The following is a 22,513-nucleotide window of genomic DNA, read 5'->3' as shown; positions in this document are numbered from 1 at the left end:
AGACTGCATCTCTCTCACAGACAGGAGGACGATGCAGCACAGGACAACAATCAGTGGGTCCGGTGACAAGAGCCGCTCTAGTTTGCTGTTGCTCTAATGGATTTCATTGGGTTTCCTCCAGTGAACAAGTCAAGTGCCAATGGCAACTGCAGTCCAAACAGCTGATAATTAATCCTGTAGAAGAGCAATCTGCGCCCAACGCATCTCCACTGAATACACTGCTATTGCGGAATACATCTGTGACAAACTAATTATGCCTTTTCCTGTGCAATTCATAACGGAGAGATGCCTGCAGTCACATTTAACTTCTGCGCCATGATTAGTGCCTTCATGCTGGAGCTGGAGGCTCGGGTCAAGCTGGAGGAGAGAGAAGAGGAGAGGAGACTTCCACTGCATCAGCATTCAAGAAGTGCCGCAGCTCTGTCCCTCTGCCCGTAAAAAGAGGGAAAATGTGGCGGGCTTCGGAAAACAACCCTGTCCTGATTGTCTGAAAGTGTGTTGTAAATAGTAGGGGGCATCGTGTCTTTGGGGAGAGGCAGCCAGAACTCGCCAGGGCCTTGGTAGACTATATCCCCGTAGCCAGAGACAGTAGTATTTATGAGTCGTGCAGATTCACAGTGACGAGATGGAGGAGGGGGAGGCTTTGCAGTAAGGAGTTTTGGTCTGAGCTTCCTACCTAAAACCTAAAACTTTGCAAACACCAACAATGGCACAGATGGCACTGATAAAAGCTTGCTAACACCCTACCTGCTGCCTTTTGGCGATATGGTAGCTAACGTTGTGCATTTTCGAGGGGTGATTCGTCCACAGAGCTACTTAGTGCATCGCCCAGACTAGCTAGTGGGAACGACAGGTATGCTTATCTGTCCTTCATGTGACCATATCACATCGAAATGAATTTGAAGATGATACCAAAACTAGTATATAAAAACTTACCTCAGAAAGTGCCAAATTGTTGCATAATGTTGCTTTAATGGTTACCAGCCTGTTCTTAAAACTTCACCTAATGAACATGAGGACGTTTCTCACTATGGGGGATTAGGATGAAGTAAGAGGCTGAGAGTCACTTCATTCCCCAGTGTTCTGAAATCATTTCTGGGGTGAGCTGCTTTGGTATGCACATGAGATGTGTGCAGTGTTCACTGGGCTCCATTAGGGTGGCAGGGGACTTCAACAACTCAGAGAACAGACAATTAACTTCGCGCTTACGCCCTCAGAAATACCATCTAATCGATGAGTCGTTTCATAAAGGAAGGTGCTAAAGTGGCAAAAATGGAGACAAATCTTACTATTCTGGTGTAAAGCTTTGCAATCTAACTTAATAGCGCCCCATTGACTGGAGATTGAAATCAGCACTGCACAGCGAAGACACAATCATTCGCCTTGTAATGAACTGCGGCGTTTAGGCCCAGCTGCTGAAGGAACAAAAAGTCCACTAGAGACAGTTTTAAATTAAGCAGACGGACACAGTCTGCATGTGGAAGCTGCATGCCTGTCTTTGACAGACGCACAGTGCAATATGGAAGCTCCATCATCTCAGGATGAAGTGATGAGGATGAAGTGATGCTGTACACATGCCAGGGCAGATACAAGGCTAATGTGTCTCTCTGCTCCATTCCTATTCCGATCTATCTCTCTCACTTTCTTTTTTCTTCTGTGGCTGACGGTGACTAAAATATCATCATCTGTCTCATGTAGACCATCAAGGGCTGTAAATGTCAAAGGGCAGATAGATCACCTGATGAGCTCAAACATAGAAGGCAGCTGTGTTTGTGTGTGTGTACTATAGTGTGATGACAACTGAACTGAATATTGCAAAACCTTGATTCTCCTGCAGGGAAACCTACTCAATGATTTTATCCAGGACAGAATTAATGGTTTGGAATTTCCAAGAAAACTTCTGATCCACAAGCCTGTGGTGTTTTGGTGATTAATTATTTGGGTCTCGAAGACGTAAATCAGATACAATCCTTGCATAATTTTCTCGGTAAAACCACAAGGGTATTCTGAATAGCAATAGCAGAAATAACAGTTTTTTTTTTAACGGATGCACTCGCCTCAGTCAACAGATGGAGAGCTGTGTCTCTTCCCCTGGGGCAAGAGTAAAAATGAGCTTGTGAAATCTGTCAGAATTCAGAGTGGCGAAATGTCTCGCGGTTCCAGCGAAATGCTAATGTAACTTGGAGAGGAGAAGGAGGTTGGAGGAGGAGGAGGAGTAGGATGAGGAATGACTATTCCAATTTAAGAGTGACACTGTGTGACATCACCATCTCTCTAAAGGGCATTGAAATTCCTCTGGCCCCAGGACAGACATTCCCAAATGAGCTCGGCTCAAAGACGCTGGCTGCTGACATTCCCAGCGCCATTGTGTGTATCTCATTTGAGGCTCACCCTTGACAAATTCCATCAGAGCCCTCGATTAAAAAAGTGCCTCTGCCACAACAGATTGGGCTTCATTAAAAGGACACTGAATGAGGAGGTTAAAAAGAATTGGGTTGCATTTGACCGAAATGAATGAAAAAAAAAGTGAAAAAAAAACTAAATGAAAAAGTGTTTGTGCCTTGCTTTGAGTGGAGTGCATTTGACAGGTTACTGTAACTCTCCAGACACTGCCCTTGGCACAATGACTCAGACTCCAGTGGGAAAAGTTGGCAGATATGGTCACACATGAGTTTGTGTTTGTGTATATGCACACACACACACACACACACACACACACACACACACACACACACACACACACACACACACACACACACACACACACACACACACACACACACACACACACACACACACACACACACACACACACACACACACACAGGCACACTTGCATCTGTAGTGAGTTGATAGAGCAGAAGAGATTACTGTTCTGGGAACCATATTGTTAACACTGCCCTTTTCAAGAAAACTACTCAGGCACAAAACAGCTTTCTTTTTAGCAAAGAAAGAGATGTTTGTCAATTTAAGGCATCTTACAACAAGCATTCAGGGTTAGAGTTCAATATCGCAACTCTATTTTAACAAAGCTTACGAAACACATATTGTGGACTGTAAAATGTTAAGCAATTATACCAGTATTTTAAATGCTGCTAATTCCCACGCAAGGCAATAAAGTGACTCTGGCTGTGATACAAATGGGAATAATGCTAATAAACCAGCGTTATGTCAGTGAAAGTATTAACATCTCATATTAATGATGGAAAGTTCCAGAAGTTATTCTGCTTTCTGAATTACACAGGTATCATGAGACGCAAAATAGCATTTGCCTAATAAAATATGTCGGATAAAAAATGCAAAAATATTCAGCATCTCTGTGAATCAGACATTACTCTAATGGATGAAGCATATGAGCCCAGGAGATGTGCCATTAGAAATAAAGACGGGGTCCTGGTCCGTGATTGATGGTGCTGTATTATGGAGTTCAGAGAGGTGGATGGAAACCTGAGAGACAGATTCCCGTAGGTCCCTAGCACCGGTCCCTTCGGAACCCCACCACTCCCCCTGTACAGCTCCTGCTGAATACCGGCCCGGAGTGTGATGTGTGTTAAAAAGAGAACATATCCCTACAAACCTGGGCTGCGCTGGGAAGATAAGGAAGCGTCAAGTTTTGAGAAAGACGGGTCTGCCTGTCTGAATTAAGGACACTGAAGCTACCCATGCCATCCATTTTTTATGACCTTCTGCATAAGAGGAGTAATTTCCATTTTGTCTGTGATATCATTCATGTGTTGCCCTTTAGACACATTATACTGGTGCATAGAAGCATTTTAAAAGACCTGACAGTACATTAGGTGTAGTTTGCAGCACTGTCATTTCTAAGGGTATTGATGGTCATGTGAATAGTGCATGTTGGTGCACTTTATTCCTGCCATATTTTAAAGTAAGATCCAGCATCCGATTTGTAACATTTCCATGAAGAATATTTACCCATCTTCTACTTTCATTGCTCCCAACAGCTATAACTATGCCGTAGTCAAGCTTTTAAGCTAAAAGAGAAAGAGGAACATTATCGCTTGTTTTCAGTCTGATATGTAATGCACTCCGTGTTGCAGGTGTAGGACTCAGACCTTGCTCTACCTGAAAGAGAAGATGAAATCCACCTCAACAAATCAGAGGCAGCTTAATGTGTCCTCTGATGCGACGGGCTTTTATCACTGTGCGAGCGTGAACTGGGGAATCTGGTTCCTTCTGCCCCTGCTGAAACCGCGCTTAGAATGCCAGCCATAACAATGTCATAATTGCAAGCACTGCACTGCGCTGGGGTGTCAGGCTCTCTGATCCTCGGGTGTCATTATAGGGTAACCTGAATAGCTGTGTGCGCCGAGAGGAGTTCACATCCTTTATAGATGCTGCTCATTACTACCGAGCTCATGATGTGATGTATGGAAGACGGAGGGGAGGAAAAACACTCATAAAAGCAGAAAAACAGCACTGGTGATGCACACAGACAGAAGCATTTTTCCTGCCTCGGCTTTGAGCGAGCGAGCAGGCACCCTTTTAGGTGTTATTTTTAAAAAACTGAAGCAGGCACAGGCCTCATGTTTGAGTCTCCCTCGTGTGCCATCACTAAAATGTTTCATCTCTTATGAAAGTCTGTATTTAATTGAAGCTCGCAAGCCGTGGTGTGGGAAAGGTTGAACTCATCAGTGACAATGCTGCTCAAAGCATCTCACAAGCTCTTTGTGTTCGTCTGAGTCTCATCATCTCCGAGAGATAGAGAGATCACTTTGGACTCAATTAAAAGTGTGGAGATGCATTTCAGTTGATGGGTTACTGACTGGGACAGATAAGGAAGATTTATTTCACAGAGAACAAAGACTGGTGTCTACTGATTAGAGGGTCGTCATTGAGATAAGTCATCACAGACAACTGATGATGACTGGCACAGTTGGGACTGTGTTTTACGACACAACCTGCGCTGTTCAAAATGATAGGATTGATCATTATCAACACAGGGAATAAGTGAAGAAATGAGAACCACAGAATTAAAGCTCAGGGATAATATCCGTCTTTTGTTCTATTACCTTTGAAAGACCAAGCTCAAACGGTCCTCATCCTATTCTGAGCTATTTGTATGTGGTAAACTAACAGGAATATATGTCACATTTTCTGTCTTGATGTAATAGATATTGACATTGATTTGGAGCTAGTATTAGTGTTAGGCTAGGATGGGTTCTGTTGACAGCTGACAGGTCGTTGACAGCTTGACTGAGGCTAAAATGATGAGTTTGCCGAAAGTTTGTGGAATATCTGTCAAACGGCCGTTAACAATTTGTTGACTATCCATCATAAATCATCAAATCTAGAGTTACTGAGCTTGAATGAATGAGTCATACTTATCTTTGACAAACTTTTTTTCATTCAGGTGTCAGATTTCTAATGATGAAGCAAATCTAAACAGAGATGTGGTCGATGTTTTCAATAAGAGTCTGAGTCGGAACAGAGCCATCTCATCAAAGGGTTAGGCCTCGTGATCATCTGTGCCAACATAAAAAAGATCACATCTTTGTTTTATGTCCTCAATAAAGAACATGTGAGATGAGGACTTGCAGTTTAGCATAAATGAACCCTCCCCATGTTTTCAATTATGGCATCAGTTTATGGTCTTATCTCTCAAAGGCTAGAGTGTCTTGCTCTCCATCTTCCCGGCTAACCTTTCACAGACTGAGGAAATATTTGCAAATGACTTCCCCTGGCGGAAGTTCAAAGATTCAAAAGTGAAGTGATGGGAAAAATGAAAGCATTAGGCTAATCTCTGCGGGCACACAAGGGTATCTGCCCTGTCTTAAAGCGCAATATTAAGATATGATTGCCTTACCCCCCTTTTGGTTTTTCATTGATAAGCATTAGATGACAGTTCACAGCTCGTTGGTGTGAAGGCTAATTGAATTTCTTAACTGCCAGAGAGAATAAGGCTGCAAGAAAGAGATCCTTTCACCTGGCAAATCTCTTCCCCTTGCTGAATCATACAGATCTTTTTTTCTTCAAACTCTGAAAGGTTCTCTCTCTCTCTCTCACTTTCCTTTTTGCAGCTCTGGCTAAGGAGACTGATTGCACGAAACTCACCCATCCTGCAATTTTCTCCGCTGGATGGTTGCATTCACTCCAGATAAGCGCTGAAAAAGTGGCCTTCCAACCCCCTCAGCCCTGCAGCCCTGTGAGCTTACAGCCCAGGATGGGGAGGGGGTGATGGCTGGGCAGTGAGCAGGCTGACCCCAGCTCCCCATCATCAGCACCTGCCATGTGAGTGGTTACCAGGGCTGGGAATGAAAGGGAAAACACATTATCAACTGTGTGTGTGTGTGTGTGTGTGTGTGTGTGTGTGAGGGGGCGTTGGGGGGGGGGGGGGGGGGGGTTATGGGGGCTGTAGCACCTGGAAGAGGAGCACCGGCAAAGCCTCACCTTGACCTTCAAGGTCTGCACCAGTGTGAGAGGAAGGCGAACAGAATATTGATGTTGGGCAGGCCCTTCAGGCAGTCTGCATGGGTTCCTAGGAGACACTCGCCTGCCAACACTAACCTCACAGACAGAGAGAAAAGCTGTAAGTGTGTGTGTGTGTGTGTGTTTGAGAGAGAGAGAATGTGGGGGTGGAGAGACAAGTTCATCAGAAGGTAGAAATGAGAGGGAGATTAAAACATTTTTAACGTAACGTAACTTTTTAACTCAAGTTACCTTTTAATAGGCTGTTAATACATCTGATATAACTCCACTCTGGATATAATAAAATAGTTTATTTACTCTTTATTAACTCAAGATGAAAAATAGTACATATAAATTCACATCATAAAATTATAGATTTAACAATAAGCAGGGTGGGACTGGAAATGGCAGAACCTTCCCCAGATGTATTAAAACCCCAAATGAAAAAACAAATAGGATCACTTGTAAAACTGAACAGTCAGGGAAGACTAGGGTAAAAGGTGAGAGGTAAACACAAAACGCTTCAAATTGGAGAATTAAAATGTTAGTTACAAATTTATGGGCACTGAGCCAACGGTCGTCAAAGTTTGGGTTTCTTGGTCGGGGAAAAAATGTATATCTTGAATAGCATTCACAGTTTACACTTTAATTATCATGATACTAATTATTTTAAAACCGACAAAAACATAACATAAGACATAAATATGACAATTAGTGATTTTGACACTCTGATGACCTGAGAAAACAACTACAAACAAGTCTGGACTAAACAGAGAAAATGTATAAAGATGGTGCGACATGGAGTGACAACATCTGTTAGACATTTGTTTGTGGATAATTATCATGGGTGTTCTGCATACTGTTTATACGTACACTATTCTGAAACAAGTTCATGAACATGGAGCCATTTGGCTTAAATGCAAATTGGCTTTGGGTTTGGTAGAGGGATGAAGAGGACACCAGTCATTAGCAGCCATTTTGTACAATAAAAGTTACCTTCAGAGGCCTAAAATGAATAATTCACATGGACAGTTTTTCCAAACAACCAGCCCGCTCAACAGACCTCCCCATATAAAGTACACAGACTGCACAAATAATGTCCAATACATAAACTTTGTGAATTATATAATTCACATTATAAATATGGGAGTTTGCAGAACCAGAATAAATTAGATGGTTTCGTTTTGAAGCGAATGTGCTCAAGCTTCAGTTCAATCTCCGAGGTGGATTCCTCTGGCTGGACTCTTAATTATTTTGGCACTGAGCTCCCTGATCAGACGTTTGACAAGTAATTAATCAGGGAGGAGGCCTCGGTGGTGTCGCCGAAAGTTAATTTCCAAACCTCAGACCGCTGAGACGGATGAGAACACGGGTCAGCTCGGGCGCCAGTGCCGTTGCCTTGGCATCCGCGCTGTGGCTGACCCCTGTGCCCCCCGTGCCCCCCGTGCCCAGCCGTCGCCACCTGTCGCTTCAGCACCAGCTCCAGCCGTGTGGCGTCCTTGACCAGCACACAGCGCACGTCCTCACGGTGCCGCAGCTGGTCCAGGCTGAACTGAGCGCGGCTGGGCGCCAGAGTCAGGGAGCGTGGCGGCGGGTAGAAGACTGCGTCCTCCTGCAGCAGCCCCAGATGGGTGTCTGTCAGGAAGAACTGAGCCACGGCGCCCCCACCCTTCTCCCTCCACGGGTCGGCACCAAGGGTGTCAGAGTTGGAGCCGCACTGCTGCTCTACGTGGACGGTGGCGTAGAGCAGCACTCGCAGTTGTGCCAGCGCTGGCCGCCTGCCCTCCATGTTGCCGTGCAGCAGGCACACCAGCTGCGCCAGGCTCTTCTGGAAGCTGCTGCTGAGACGCAGCCCGACGGCCAACAGCAGGTCGGGAGCGGCCGGTGAGGCCCAGTCCAGCGCCTGCCGCTGCAGGTCTCCGGTCAGCAGAGGGTGGTCGTCCACGCGGGGCTCCCCATGGTGCAGTGCAGACAACAGACAGCGGCACAGGTCCTGGGTCAGCGCTGGACTGTGGGTGTAGAGGGTCACGACGCTGCTGGACGTGCTGCCCATCAGCCTGACACTCTGGCCCGCAAAGCCCACGTGAATCTCCTTCACCTGGAGAAGGGGTAGGCGGTGGAAGACACCAAGGCGATGTGGCTGGTGGATGGAGCTGGAAGCCTGGCCGCACTTAAGGTCGGCTGCGAGGGTGTAGAGGGCCGACTCCAGTAGGAGGGCGAGAGCGGGAAGGGGCTCCGGATGGGAGCAGGTGGCGACGCAGAGCCAGCAGAGGGCCAGGGGGCGCTGGTTGGCCAGAGCCCCATCCGGCAGAACGCTGAGCAGACAGGGCAGCAGGCTGGCCACGGGGAGAGACTGCAGCTGCCGCAGGTGTGGAGGGAAGTCCACCAGCCTCTGGGTCCACACCTGCACTGACGGACAGGAAGGGAACATTGTGCAGCTCAGCGTCCGTGCTGTGTCTTCTGAAGTCCCAGACAATGAATCGTGCAGAACTGCAGAATCTACACCTTCAGTTAGACCTGAGGGGCCTAGTGGCTTTAGACTCTGTGCTGCATCATCAGTGTACCTGGCTAGGCCTTTCTCCCTGGCTGTGTGGCATCTCTGTGGTGACCCAATCTCAGACAGCAGGCCCTGGTTATCGCACAGCCCCTGCTCCAACACCATGCTCTGGTCCAGCGGCGGCAGCAATTCCTTAAATGCCCCCAGCTTATGTGGCACTGACAGCTTCAGGCTGTGGGTGTCCATGTCTTGTGGGGACAGGAGCTCTGTGATTCTGCCTGGGGCCCGGAGCTGGCCGAGGTCTCTGGCCTCCACTGAAGTGGCACCAGGACTCAAGGTGAGTTCCAGTTTGAGCTGCTGCAGGAAGGGCACTTCGTTGACCAGCGAGCACACCTGCGTGTAGAGCCCGCCTAGGCTGGGTGCCTGCTGCAGGAGGCCTGGGGGGTTGCGCAGGTGTCGACCCGCGTTGTTCAGCATGCAGGACACCCAGCTCACCACCCCCCCTGGGGCCTCACCAGAGCTGGAGTCGGGGTAGGAATCGGAGCCCGAGGCGTCTGTGTGAGATTGGACCGCTCTCTGCGGCGCCTGGGAGCTCTCCACAGACAGTGCAGAGATGGCGCCGTGGTTAAATTGGACCTTGACGGCGAGCTTGTCTGCAGGTTCGTCAAACAGAGCAGGAGGAGAAGGAGGAGGAGGAGGAGGAGGAGGAGGAGGACAAGCGCTCGCCGGTGGGAGAGACAGAGCCCCTCCCTTGGACTCACCGTCTTCTGATGAGTTGCCGAGCGACTCGCTGACTAACGAGGTCCCTCCAGAGCCGCCGGCCAGCAAGAGGGGGACGCTGCGTCCGTCGGGCGGGGGGCCCACGTGCTTGTTAGGGGCCCCTTCCGGCCCTGCCGCGCCCGATCCAGATCCATCAGCTGGTGTCAGGGCGCTGGGCTCCTGCCCGGCATGCCATAGCCAGCCTCCCCCCGGCACCGACGCCTCTGCTGACGACGCCTGAGCCCCCGCTGCTGATTTATGATGAGGCGAGTCCTGCTGCTTCTGTTGTTCTGGTGAGGAGGAGGACGCTGGTGAGTGGAGAGAAGAGGAGGAGGAGGAAGAGGAGGGCGTCTGAGACACTTCTTCCCGTATCTGATGGTCTGCGGCAAGTCCGATCCTTCTCACAGGTGAGGGGGGAGGGAGAGGGGCCTCTTGCTCAGAAGTGCACCCTCCATCTCCTCCCTCCTCCAGCTCATCAACCATGTCCTGGGGAGGAGGGAATGAGGACAAGCCATCTGAGGCATGGATGGGGACAGGCTGGGGACAGAGAGAGGAAATGAGTAACATTGGGAGAAAGAGGGACAGAGAGAGACAGAACGAGAGAGAGACATCTTAAAAATAAAATACTATATGTTGGAATGGCAGAATTCAGTAGGTTGAAACACACACACACACTCCAACAGAAAGAAACAAACACAGACACAAACACATACACTGAAATTACGAGTAAAAGCTCTTTTAGGGTGCAATCTCCACACCACTGAACAGAGATGAAACAGAAAACTAGATTTTAGGCGGACATAAGTTATAAATTGCCAGTTCTCCAGATCCGTCTCCAGTGTTTATCTATTTACTGAGCCAGCTGCATCTCAATTTCCAGTGAGCAGAGACTACACTGAATACTGTGGTGTGCCTAAGATATATGCATAGCAAAAGAGGAGATAAAAGCAGTAAACTGAAAGAAAGCCTTTATGTTCAATACAAATCCATATTACATCAGCCTCAACCCCTCAAGAAAGAGTAGGCCTGGGAACACCATTCGTATTATATGCTTCAATGGAAGCAGCCAACATGCCTCGACACGCTATTTGAATATCAAGTGAATTTTTGTTTGTGTTTTCTTTTTTTTTTCTGACAAAAAGCACATGCAACAGGAGGCAAGATCATAAAGAAAATGAGATGCGCAAGTGGTGGGTGACCCGGTGAGCTTATGCTTCCCTCCCTGTGTGGTTGGGGTAGCGAGGCAGCATCCTTATTCATGACAAGAAGCCCTGCAGGTCTAAACATGTTGCATTTATGCAGAGAGAGAGAAAACAAGGCATCATGGACTGCTCATTAGTCTCCAGTCACATGACATGTCAGGTCCTCCCTCTCCCTCTGTAATCTGGTTCAGCTCAGCCTATGCTGGGTGTGAGCCATAGGATGGAACAGAACATGGAATGGGATAGCATTAGCATTTAGGCTCTGGAGGCCCTGGTCTTGAGTGTACCAACCATAGACATATATACATGTCTATATGTCTATGGTACCAACTACCTACCGCTGGTGGTGGAACATATCCCGGAATAATGTGGCCTGCCGATGACTCTGAGATTTACTGTAATGGAGTGAGGAAGATCAGGGAATTCTTGACTTCCAAACCTACCCACTGGATGTAAATGGCAGGGAAGCCAGCAACAGATAAGCTGGTGATATTAGAGGCAGTCCTTGTCTGGGCTAGTAAAACTGTATAATAATAGCTTCTTTGCTGTCCATATAGAATAACACTTTAGCAATTTAGCACTGAAAGTCATGGAAATGTCTGTGCTTTTCTATGTGCTTTTGTGGGTAACTGAGGCTAATCTTGCTAACAAGCAAGCTATGAACTGTGTTTTTCAGTCAGCAAAGTGGTCATTTACAATCCACTTTTTATCTCCAGTGTCTCGCTATCCTCTACTTGACCAACAACATGATGATTATGAAATTCACCTCAAACTGGCCACAGCAGACTGCATAGAGTATACATTACCTCATGGGACTCCGCAGAGGATCCAGGGCTGCTACTTTGAGCTCTGGCTTTGGCCTCCTCTTCAGTCAGTCCATTAGTCACAGAGCTAAAGGAGAGAAACTAGTCAAAGAGTGCTCAGGATGCGAAAGGAAACAGAAATAATATTTCAGTAATTCTATTATGAGCGAAGGAGAGGGGAAAAAATGTGTTTTATCTTAATGATATTTACATGGAAGAGGGAGCACAACAGAGCAAAGCAATTAGGTTTATATTCAAATCCCCTCAGCTAGAGTCTTTGTTTTGAAAGGCAATTCAAATTATTTGCAGCGGTGTGACACTGGAGACTTCAAACAGTTTGAATAGAAAATAACAAATAAATAAACAAATAAATAAAACTTGAGCGGCAAGCGCCTATATTTCCACAGCCATCTATTATGTTTGAATGGAGTAGCCCAAATGTCTGAACGCGATTAGGGGCCGCTCAACTAGCTGTGAAATTAAATAGAATCTGGGCATGTAGATTTGAGGATTTACGCACAATGGTGAAAAGGCACTGGCTGCTTCTGAGGGGAGTGGGGGGGGTGAGGGGTGGGGGGCTGGAGCTAAGAGCGCCTCCTGTTAAGCGCAGTGTGACTTCTGACAGAAACACAGCAGCATTAGTCCAGCTCGGGTTTTTAATGCGGGGTGACTGGGGAGGGGTGGCAGTGTGTAGATCAAGGCTTCCCAGCGGACCAAGGCCCGGTGTAGTGTGAAAGCAAAACATTTTAAAAAAAAGAACGAAAGAAAGAAAGAAAAATAAAGAAAAAGAGGAGCTTAAGGGGCAACAGAGAGGAGTTCTGGCTCCAGTCCACGGGCAAAGTCAAGGATACGGGGCCGCACTTCAATCCAAACACTTTGGTCTGCTTTGCCAAAACACGACACTCGCTCTCTCTCCCCCTGACACTCTCTACCACCCTCAGCTTACAAACAGCACACTGTAGGAGGGAGTGTCTGCACATGCTCTACCTCAGCTGGGCGCCCACGTCCTTGGGCGCATCTCCATTCAGACCAGCACCTGATGCTCCACTCAAGCCAGGCTGACGTCTGTGCTGACCACTTCTGGGCTGCTCTGCCGCCGTCTCATCCCGCAGCTGCTGCGAGCTGCCAGCCTCCTGTGACATGATGGGAAGGCTGTGGTCCTCCTCCTCCTCCTCCTCCTCATCATCCTCCTCCACAGGACCTTTCTTCCTCTGCTCCTGCATCAGGTGACCCTCCACCTCCTCTGTTCTCCACCTCTGGGTGGTCAGATCCTCATGACTGTGTTCAGACTCAAAATTCTCTCCACTCCTCAGCTCTCTCAAATCCCCCCTGTGTAGCAGGAAACGTTTAAAACAATATAAAACCGTAGACAGGTTTCCTAGCAAAACTCGATATGCGCCACAGAAGCTTCACATGTACTGAATGGAAAGTTGGAATTAACACATACACATATCAAATAGCAGGGGAGCGCTTCGCAGTCACTCGCAATGCACAGAGAATGCTAAGTAGCCCTTTCTCAGGCTTTTCTCAGTCTAGACAGGACTTCTACTCACACTCGGCCGTGAGAGAATTTCAAGAGGTAGAAAATTATGAAATGATCACTGGAGGGTCGGTGTGTGTGAGGATTGCAAACCAGACGACAACCTGATGGTGTGCAATGGCGACAGCCCCTCTGGCCTCACACACTCACACACACACACACGGACACACACACACACACACACACACACACACACGCTCTGAGGGAAAGCACACACTGTCCTCAAGGTCGGACTGGGAAGTTAATAAACACCTGTCCAAAGTTAGGGTTGGAGTGTCATTGAAGGCTCCCTTAGACTGTCCAAGACAAATTGCTCCTTTCACAATGAAGCCAAGATCAGAAAATGGGCCTGAGAGACCAGGAGAGAGAGAAGGAAAGGAGGAGACGGATGATGAGAGAGACAGAGTTAGACTCCGAAGAGAAGAAAGAAGGAGGAGGAGGGGAAAAAAGAAAGATGGCCGTCAAGAGACTCGGGGTGAAGGTGTTGCCTCAGTGCCAAGCTCTAGAGTTAGTGCACAGAAGGCCACCCAAAAGAGCTGGGTCTGCAGAGGTGAGATGACCTGCAGCTCCACAAGCCTAAGGTGTACAAACAGCATATTTAAAAAGTCAATGATATCAATTTGGAGTTTGTTTACGTTACAAATCAAATCAAATGTCTGCATCCCCGACCACAAATGGGTCTGAACGCCCACAGGGACCCGGGTTCGAATCCGACTCATCTCGAATGGTCATTTCCTTATCCACTCCCAATCTAAAAAAAAAACTTAAAAAAACCCCTAAAAAACTTGTGTGATAAATCGAAATATCTGTTAAGAGAACATGGATGTAAAGTATAAACCATTAACGATAATAGTGGAAAAGGAAATGTAATCTGAAGCATCGCTCTTGTAGATGCTCCTTCTCTTTCTGAAAGCAGAATTAAGTCAAAATTATTTGTGATTTTTCAGACAGCTTGAAGATGGGACAGGATTATTCTAACAATTGAAAACTGTCTTCCCTGCAAGACAAAATGTCTTATGTCAACGCCAGATGCAGGTAAGCGTGTGGAGGCAAGCAACAGAGGAAGCAGCTTGTAAATGTTCCTCCTGTTTGCTCTGAACAAATTGCACATTTTCTACCTTGATGTAACTCTGGCTAGAGGGCCAACTCCCCTCTTCACAATTAACAGAGGCATATGTGTTTCCCAGCAGGCTCTAGCAGACACTGATGGACCAAAGTTAGCTAGCCGCTCATTATCTGCACAGCCGACTCCTCCAAAGGCTGAGGACGCATTTAGCAGCGGCGAGCCAATTTACCACGCTTGGCATTAGCGGTGGTACGAGGCAGGCACACTGATTGGGCGTCTGGCTAACTACGGACGGAGAGAGATGGATGGTGTTGGGCCCTGGCAGGCAAGCAATCTGGATGTTAAAAAGGATCTGAGGAAAGTTGATTGGTCGAGGCATCAGAATAAAGGAGATAGAGAAAGAAAGGGAGAGATCGAGAGAGAGAGAGAGAGAGATAGGAAACAAATTCACAGTTGTATTGTTAACAACTATTCTTTCCTTTGAGTTTCTCACGAGAAAATCATCAAAGAAGAAGAAGAATAAAAACGATGTGCCGATGGCATCGTTGTTACAGCATAAAATGATCTACGCTTTCTCACACAGCAGTCAAATGAAATATCTGTCCTTCTTCATTGGTATAACAAGATATATAAAAGGGGGTTATTATATTAAGAAGTGTAATGTTTTGAAAAACAAAAAAATGATATATCTCATCCTGGCATGGGGGGCTTCAGGCTCTCTGGAGTGGATGGAAGTTAATGGCATCTTTTCGGTGCTAACACACAACACTCCCCACTGCCATTTGTTGCAGCAACTGAGGCCATCACCGACAACATAAATCCTAACTGTCTGCCCCCCCCGCCTCCCCTCTCTCCTCCATCGCTGTTTTTCTCCTCTCTTGCCACCATCACTTCAACCCATCGCCATCGTGTCTGGGCTTCCTATCCAACACAAAATTGCATGTCAGCCTTAAGCACTGGAACCTGGGAACAAAGCCGACAGGGGAGGCGGGGGGTAGGGAGGGGATGTGTGTGTGTGGAAAAACTACAGCTCAAGGCCTGCGCCCTACATCACCTCCATCTGCTTCTGAGCTGGCATTCAGCGGAAAAGGTCAATCCTCTTTGTGGAGCGACATTCAGACCTGTGGGTAAAGTTCATCCAAAGTTCTTCTGCTGAAAGCGTGGGTTTGTGAGCGCACACATTCAGTCTCGGTTTGTGATGCTTCAAGTGTCTTCGAGTGCTTTATGGACATACTGTATATGTATGAACTGTAAATAGATAATATACTGTACATAAAATATGGCAAAGAAACAGTGAATTCCTCTAACACTAGCCATCCATAGTCATCACTTAGAGATCCACCATACCTCTTGTGTAGCTCAATAGACAGAAGATGCTGTAGCTTGACACTGGAAAGATCTGATAGGAAAGAGTACCTCTGACCTACGGTTAGTTGGAATTCCATGTCTTCTTTACCTGAGTAAATATTTCTTTACTCCACCAACAGTAGACAGCAGTTAGTCAAAGGTGTTGATGAGTGGGTGTAAATGTGTGTAACCTGTTGATACATCTGATATAGTGGAAGGAAGCTGCAGTGTTGAGAGTGTGTGTGCATGTGTGTGAGTGTGTGTGTGTGTGTGTGTGTGTGTGTGTGTGTGTGTGTGTGTGTGTGTGTGTGTGTGTGTGCATGTGTGTGAATGTATGTGTGTAAGTGTGTGTGCAGTTTCTTCCGGAACAGGTGAGAGGCATCTGCTCCTCTGCCTAATGAAAGATTCATGAAGCAGAGCCGTCTGTCTACAGCTTTACCTCCAACTCCAACTCCTTACCTCTGAACACACACACGCATCACACACACACACACACACACACACACACACACACACACACACACACACACACACACACACATGCACACACCACTCCTTTCCTCAGAACACACACACACACACACACACACACACATACACAAAACTCTTCTTCTCAAAACACACACACACACACGCCTTGTCGAAGGGCCTGACCATACGCTTTGTAGTCAGGCTGGCTACAGGTCACTGAGATGGAAACAGTTTTGACTCCTCGCCAGCGCGTGCGCCATCATGCGCCTGGACCCGACTGCTCCCCGTGAACCTTAACAGATCTGCAGGCCGACGACAGCTGCACTGAACACAAAACAATGTCATCCGCTTGCCTTTGACGAAACCAAAACAAAACTAAAAACCAACAGAGATGTGCTACACTCGAACGAACATTTTGGCAAGGACAGTGACTGCTGTTGGATCATCATAGTGCATTATTAAACACCTAATGCAAAGACAAGCATAGGAGGCACACAACCCCTCTGCCTGGGAGAACAATCCACTCGACTCATCCGGAAAACATCAAACAGCAAAACTGAAGCTTGCACACGGCTTTGAACAACAAAGTCAAAGACAGCCAAACAAAACATTTTGTAAACAGAAACACAGGAACAATTAGACCGACAGAGGACATTTCTGGCATTGTCTCCACAGCGGGCCGTGGAGGAAGAGAGCGAGGGAATGAGCGAGAGGCAGAGAGAGAGAGAGAGATAGAGAGAGAAAGGGGGAGAGAGAGATACGGAAGCATGAATATGCATCGGGTCTCTCTTGGCTACAGCTGTTAACTCTGGTGTGTCAAAAAATAACCTCTCCCCATTTGGGAGTGTGAGGTACTTTGTTGTCACCATCACAGGCGGGCAGGCATACACAGACAAACTCACAAACGCGCACACACACACACACACACACACTGTCTCACACTTATACACATAAGCACGAACACACACACACACACACACACACACACACAAGTACCACACACACATTTTGAATCCAATCTTTATTTGAATCCACCAATCACACTTCCAACAAAAGGGATTCAAATGTTTCCAGATATAAAATACAACTTTTGACACTCATGGGTGCAGAAAACGTATCCTGCGCCACACAGCAAGGCTGCCTATTACAGCTGACATGGATCAGAATTTTGTCAGCTGTCTAGACTTTTTCTTCGGTCAGCCTGTCAATCGTTACACACTAATTATTAGTTTGTGAACATGCCAAAGACTGCCAAATATCAATATCACCACCTAGATACATAACCTAGCTCAATGCTATTTGAATTTATGTATTTGTATCAGTATGAGTTGATATTTGATGAGTTTATCAGAAGCTGTTTTCAGACTGGCACTGAACTCCTGAAATGATCTTGACATTACCCGGAAGGGCTGTATGTGAGAACGCTGTGTATGAGAGAAGGCTGTGTCCATATATGGGTCAAAGACACCACCTGTCTCTAAGATTAGCACTTCTCCTCAACCTTTGTCTCAGAACACAGCATCAGGGGTATTAGGGACGTCACAAACCACATCATCAGAGCTATTAAACCAATCTCACTATATGCGTGAATGTTTGTACATTGTGCAGTATAAAGTGACGTGCGGTATAAATTCCTTGGTACACATTACAACTGTTTACAATATGGGTAACTGATTCTAGATGTTGGTCAGAGTCAGAATGCATTATGGAGTTTGGTTGATGGTCTTCAGGCTTTCACTCACACACACACACACACACGCACACACACACACGCGCATACACACACACACACAGACACACACGGATACACACCACACACTGCTGATCAGATTGAACTGGCACACTCACAGTACAACCCCCACCCTCACCCCTCTGTGATGGTAGATTGTCAGATAAGAGAGACTTTTCTAAGCACAAACACATCCAACAAGAGTACACAGACTGGAGGGTGTTGCTCCCACTCTATCACACACACACACACACACACAGACAGACACACACACACACACACACACACACACACACACACACACACACACACACACACACAAACAGGTACATGCTACAGTGAGAATAAGGCTATCTGTTAAAAGGTGATGTACAGCATGGCTTCATCCGGAGGATCATCAGTAACATGCTGAAGCTGTTATCATTACAAGTCTAATCATCTGATCTGATCATCTGTCCTCTACCTCAAGGGGAGAGTATAGCTCTCTGGAAACAGTCAGCGCATGGTGTGGATGACGCACATTTCGTCATCAGACTGTCCGTGCAGCAGCAACATTTTGTGTCTGTTCGGATTTGTGCGTGTCGACTGTGCATGGGCATGTAAATGTGAAGCACTGGCTCAGGGTCAAGAGAAAAGATAATCCATTTACGCTATTTATTCATTTAGCAGACGCTTTTATCCAAAGCGACAGATAGTAAAAATGCACATTTTCATTAGTATGTTTGCTCCCTGGGAATAAAACCCGCTAATAAAATGAGTTTGGTTTATTTCATGCTTCAGCGAATCATAGCTGATTAGTTTACCAGCAACCGTATTTTAGGTAGTTATCACTATTTAGATGGAGCAGTAAACAGTTATGAAGGGGCAGATACATCTATAGACCTCTAAAATATAACAGTCTTTGCTGTAGAATTCACACAGCGTAAAGATATTATTTCAAACACTGTGATTGAACACTGTGATTGAGCTTGTGCGCTGAGAGACATGTCTGCAACAGCAGAAAATCACGTATACTTTGGAGATAACCATGCACACATGCAAACTATACTTCCGCCCTTAAATGGCAGAAAAGGGTTGTGAGTAAATGAACTCCCAAGCACAGGGGAGCTCTTCTAAGACCCTCCTCACGGCACGGGCTCCGTCACAAGGCGTTAGTTTAGATAAGACATCCGCGGCCATCTACTGGCATAAGTTGCATGAGAGGGGAGATGGAGTTTTACAGAGATCAGAGGGGAGGGAGGGGGGGGGTGCAAATTGTGGACTTACTGACTCGCAATCAGTGAAGTACAAAAAAAAATGTGCGTGAGTGCTTTAGGCATAAAAGCTCTACATGCATAATCACATTAAACATTGGAGATGATGAAGATCAAAAGTTGGGAGTAGTAGTGTGAGTACAGAGAAGCTGGTTGATGTGAGAAGTAAGTCAGGAGGGATTTAGAGAGTAAAAAATAAGGACAAGTACATTTTGTTCTTAACTCACCCAGAGTTGTGAAACATTGCCTTGGACAGCATCTCTGAGGACCCCGAAAGGTCTTTGATAGACAGCAGACCATTCTGTGAAAAACATGGCAAATAACCTTGGTTGATGATCTCATCTTATACATTCTGCCTGTCTACAAAACTACTTTCCTTCTACTTACCCTGTGGCTTTTACTATGTATTGCCTATATATTGGACACATAAATGGTTTGTTTGTGACTGTTTTGCCTCTAACCATCTTCACCTCTTTATTTGTAAAAATGATGAATATACTGTAAATTTAATCATGAAAACACCATCTGAAAGGCAGCTGTTGGCCATGCCTCTGCAGTTATGTGTCATTTAATCAAAGAAAAATACACCTACAATTGTGGGAGAAAGAAAAATCACGACTGTGCCCAAATAACGAATGGAATGACCTTGTGAGAAACTGAAGTCACACTCAAATGAGCCCCAGCACACAGTGTGTTATATTGAAGAGAATCCACCCACATGGTCCCGACTTTTTAAGGAAGACACTTGACAGTTCTCTCCACATGAATCACTTGCTACAGACAATAATAACACTTGTCTGGCTTTTCAATTGACAGCAAGAGTGTCCGTGAAGTCTGTGATGGACATACTGTAGTGCCTCCACCACTTTCTACACACACACACACACACACACACACACACACACACACACACACACACACACACACACACACACACACATACACACACACACACACACACACACACACACACATACACATACACACACACACACACATACACACACACACACACCCCAATCAATTTAACCAGTTTCAACCAATACTGGATTTTTATCTTGGAGCCAGCATGACCACACTGATGAAACCTTTGGCAGAGTAGTTGATTAAGCGCACATTAAAAACCATCATCTTCTCCATTTTACTCCTTGAGAAAGCAGACTGGCGATATTGTGCACCCAAATGAATTGTTGATGGATGCAATCAGTGTCCAAAAAAACAGGAATGCATCACCTGGAGGGAAATGCATTCAGCTCGTGTTGATTTATGTAAAAGCAAAGTTTTGGGGCACTTGAACCTACATGCACAATATTTGATTTTATTAACAGTCTTTTAATTAAAACTTGAAGAAAAAAAAAAAACAACTAAGGCCGCTATACCAACCACATTGAGAGCTTTGTAAACAATCAATCATTCTGGAAATCCATCATGACAGAATAAACACTTTTGGAAATATTTAATTAGCGGATAAAACCTTCTGCAGTGGATGTATGGACTAAGAATCAAAGAGCTCCCACAAAGCTCTGAGGCAGTGGCGTCATCTGCCTTATCAGGGAGAAAAAAAAACTCTCAGCTCAATTATTATGCTCTCTGTCTCTCTCTCTTTCTCTCTCTCTCATTTTCTGTTTCTTTTCCTATATCTCTCTCCAGGGAAATCTCAGAAGAAAAGGAGAAATGGCAGAAAATGAGAAAATGCTGAAGATGTTTGCAATCTATGGCTGCAGAGAGAGAGAGAGAGAGAGAGAAATGGAGATGTGCGTCTTTGAAGGGATACAGAGCATTTTGTGCATTTCATCGTCTAGCAAGCGCATAACCGATGATAATTACCAGTCCAAGGCGGATCTCTAAATCACTTGCATTTTCTACCGACATATGGTCTGTCCACCCAAAAGCTGGGCTGAGCTGTGTGTGTGGAGAGGCTGTAGAGATGTCGGGGCGCGGCTGTGTATGTGGAGAGGCTTCAGAGATGTCGGGGCGCGGCTGTGTGTGTGGAGAGGCTTCAGAGATGTCGGGGCGCGGCTGTGTATGTGGAGAGGCTTCAGAGATGTCGGGGCGCGGCTGTGTGTGTGGAGAGGCTTCAGAGATGTCGGGGCGCGGCTGTGTGTGTGGAGAGGCTTCAGAGATGTCGGGGCGCGGCTGTGTGTGTGGAGAGGCTTCAGAGATGTCGGGGCGCGGCTGTGTGTGTGGAGAGGCTGTAGAGATGTCGGGGCACGGCTGTGTGTGTGGAGAGGCTGTAGAGATGTCGGGGCGCGGCTGTGTGTGTGGAGAGGCTTCAGAGATGTCGGGGCGCAGCCTTGGCCTACCTGCCTCCTCAGGCGCAGAGCGGCCGCCTCTTTGGGGTGGTTGAAGCGGAACGTGGCACCAGTTCCCAGCAGCACCACTGCACCTGCAGGTACACACACACACACACAGAAGGGGTCTGAGGGTCTGAGGAGCTGTATCAGCGGTGGTGATCAGCTGCAGGACCAGTTAGCATTTAGCCACCTAAACCACATCTGAGCTTGTTCTACCATCAGTAGCTGCTTCACGTACTATATTCAGCTATGTGTGTGTGTGTGTGTGTGTGTGTAAAAGAGAGGGAGAGAGAGAGAGTGATAGCATGTGTGTGCGAGTGTGTGTATGTGTGTGTTAGAGTGAGAGAGAGAGAGAGAGAGAGAGAGAAAGAACAGAGAGAGTGTGTGTGTTTGTCTGTTTGTACGTGTGTTTGTAATACTGTTTTTAAAAAGGCTCTTGGTAGCCGAGCCCTTGTAGGCATGTGAGATATGAGCGGCAGTGAGGAGTATCCTGCTGAAGGTCATCAGAGTCATGGCTGACTGAGCCAGGGGACGGAGGAGAGACAGGTGGATATAGGCTGATGCATTGCCATGACCATCCCTATGACATTTCTGGGTCTGTGCACCAGTGCCAGTGATGGAGCCCCTGGGGCACTATGATGCAGCCCACGGGTTGGCACTTACACCCCTCCGAACACAGACACAGACACAGACACACACACACACACACACACACACACACACACACACACACACACACACACACACACACACACACACATCACAAAATCACACACCACCAGCTCCCCACCAAGTGCATGCTACAAAGACTGTATGGTTATATATCTGTTAAAACCCACTGGTGCACACACACACACACACACATATATATACATACACACACAGGCACACCACCAGCCCCAACCGGTACACACACACACACCACCATTAGCTTGGGTGGACTGAGGAGGGACTCTGTATCCGTCTCTGCCTGCGTCTCATCTGTCTGAATCACTGAGGCACAGTCATCCCATCACGGTACTTCTGAGGGGCGCAAATAACCCAACTTTCCCCAAACTTCATAAATAATAACAATACTTTTTTGGGCAGTTCAGAGTAGAGGGAGTGAAACGTGGGGGAAAAAATG

The 22,513-nt window shown here is 46.6% G+C and overlaps 1 protein-coding gene across 1 annotated transcript in view; it reads right to left on the bottom strand.

Moving 5' to 3' along the window:
- Nucleotides 1-6,630: 6,630 nt before the first annotated feature.
- Nucleotides 6,631-22,513, bottom strand: part of kif16bb (kinesin family member 16Bb) — a 42,438-nt gene continuing 26,555 nt past the window's right edge. Inside the window, exons 16-21 of the mRNA XM_031579275.2 lie at nt 21,397-21,479; nt 19,321-19,394; nt 12,675-13,016; nt 11,691-11,775; nt 9,617-10,219; nt 6,631-9,571 (exon numbers count right to left, since the gene is read on the bottom strand). Coding sequence (XP_031435135.1) covers nt 7,700-9,571; nt 9,617-10,219; nt 11,691-11,775; nt 12,675-13,016; nt 19,321-19,394; nt 21,397-21,479 — 3,059 coding nt within the window. The 3' untranslated portion in view covers nt 6,631-7,699. The remainder of the gene's footprint in view (nt 9,572-9,616; nt 10,220-11,690; nt 11,776-12,674; nt 13,017-19,320; nt 19,395-21,396; nt 21,480-22,513) is intronic.

The sequence above is a fragment of the Clupea harengus genome, chromosome 13 (genome assembly GCF_900700415.2).
Source record: "Clupea harengus chromosome 13, Ch_v2.0.2, whole genome shotgun sequence".
Lineage (NCBI taxonomy): Eukaryota > Metazoa > Chordata > Actinopteri > Clupeiformes > Clupeidae > Clupea > Clupea harengus.
This window is presented reverse-complemented; position numbering and strand designations above follow the sequence as displayed.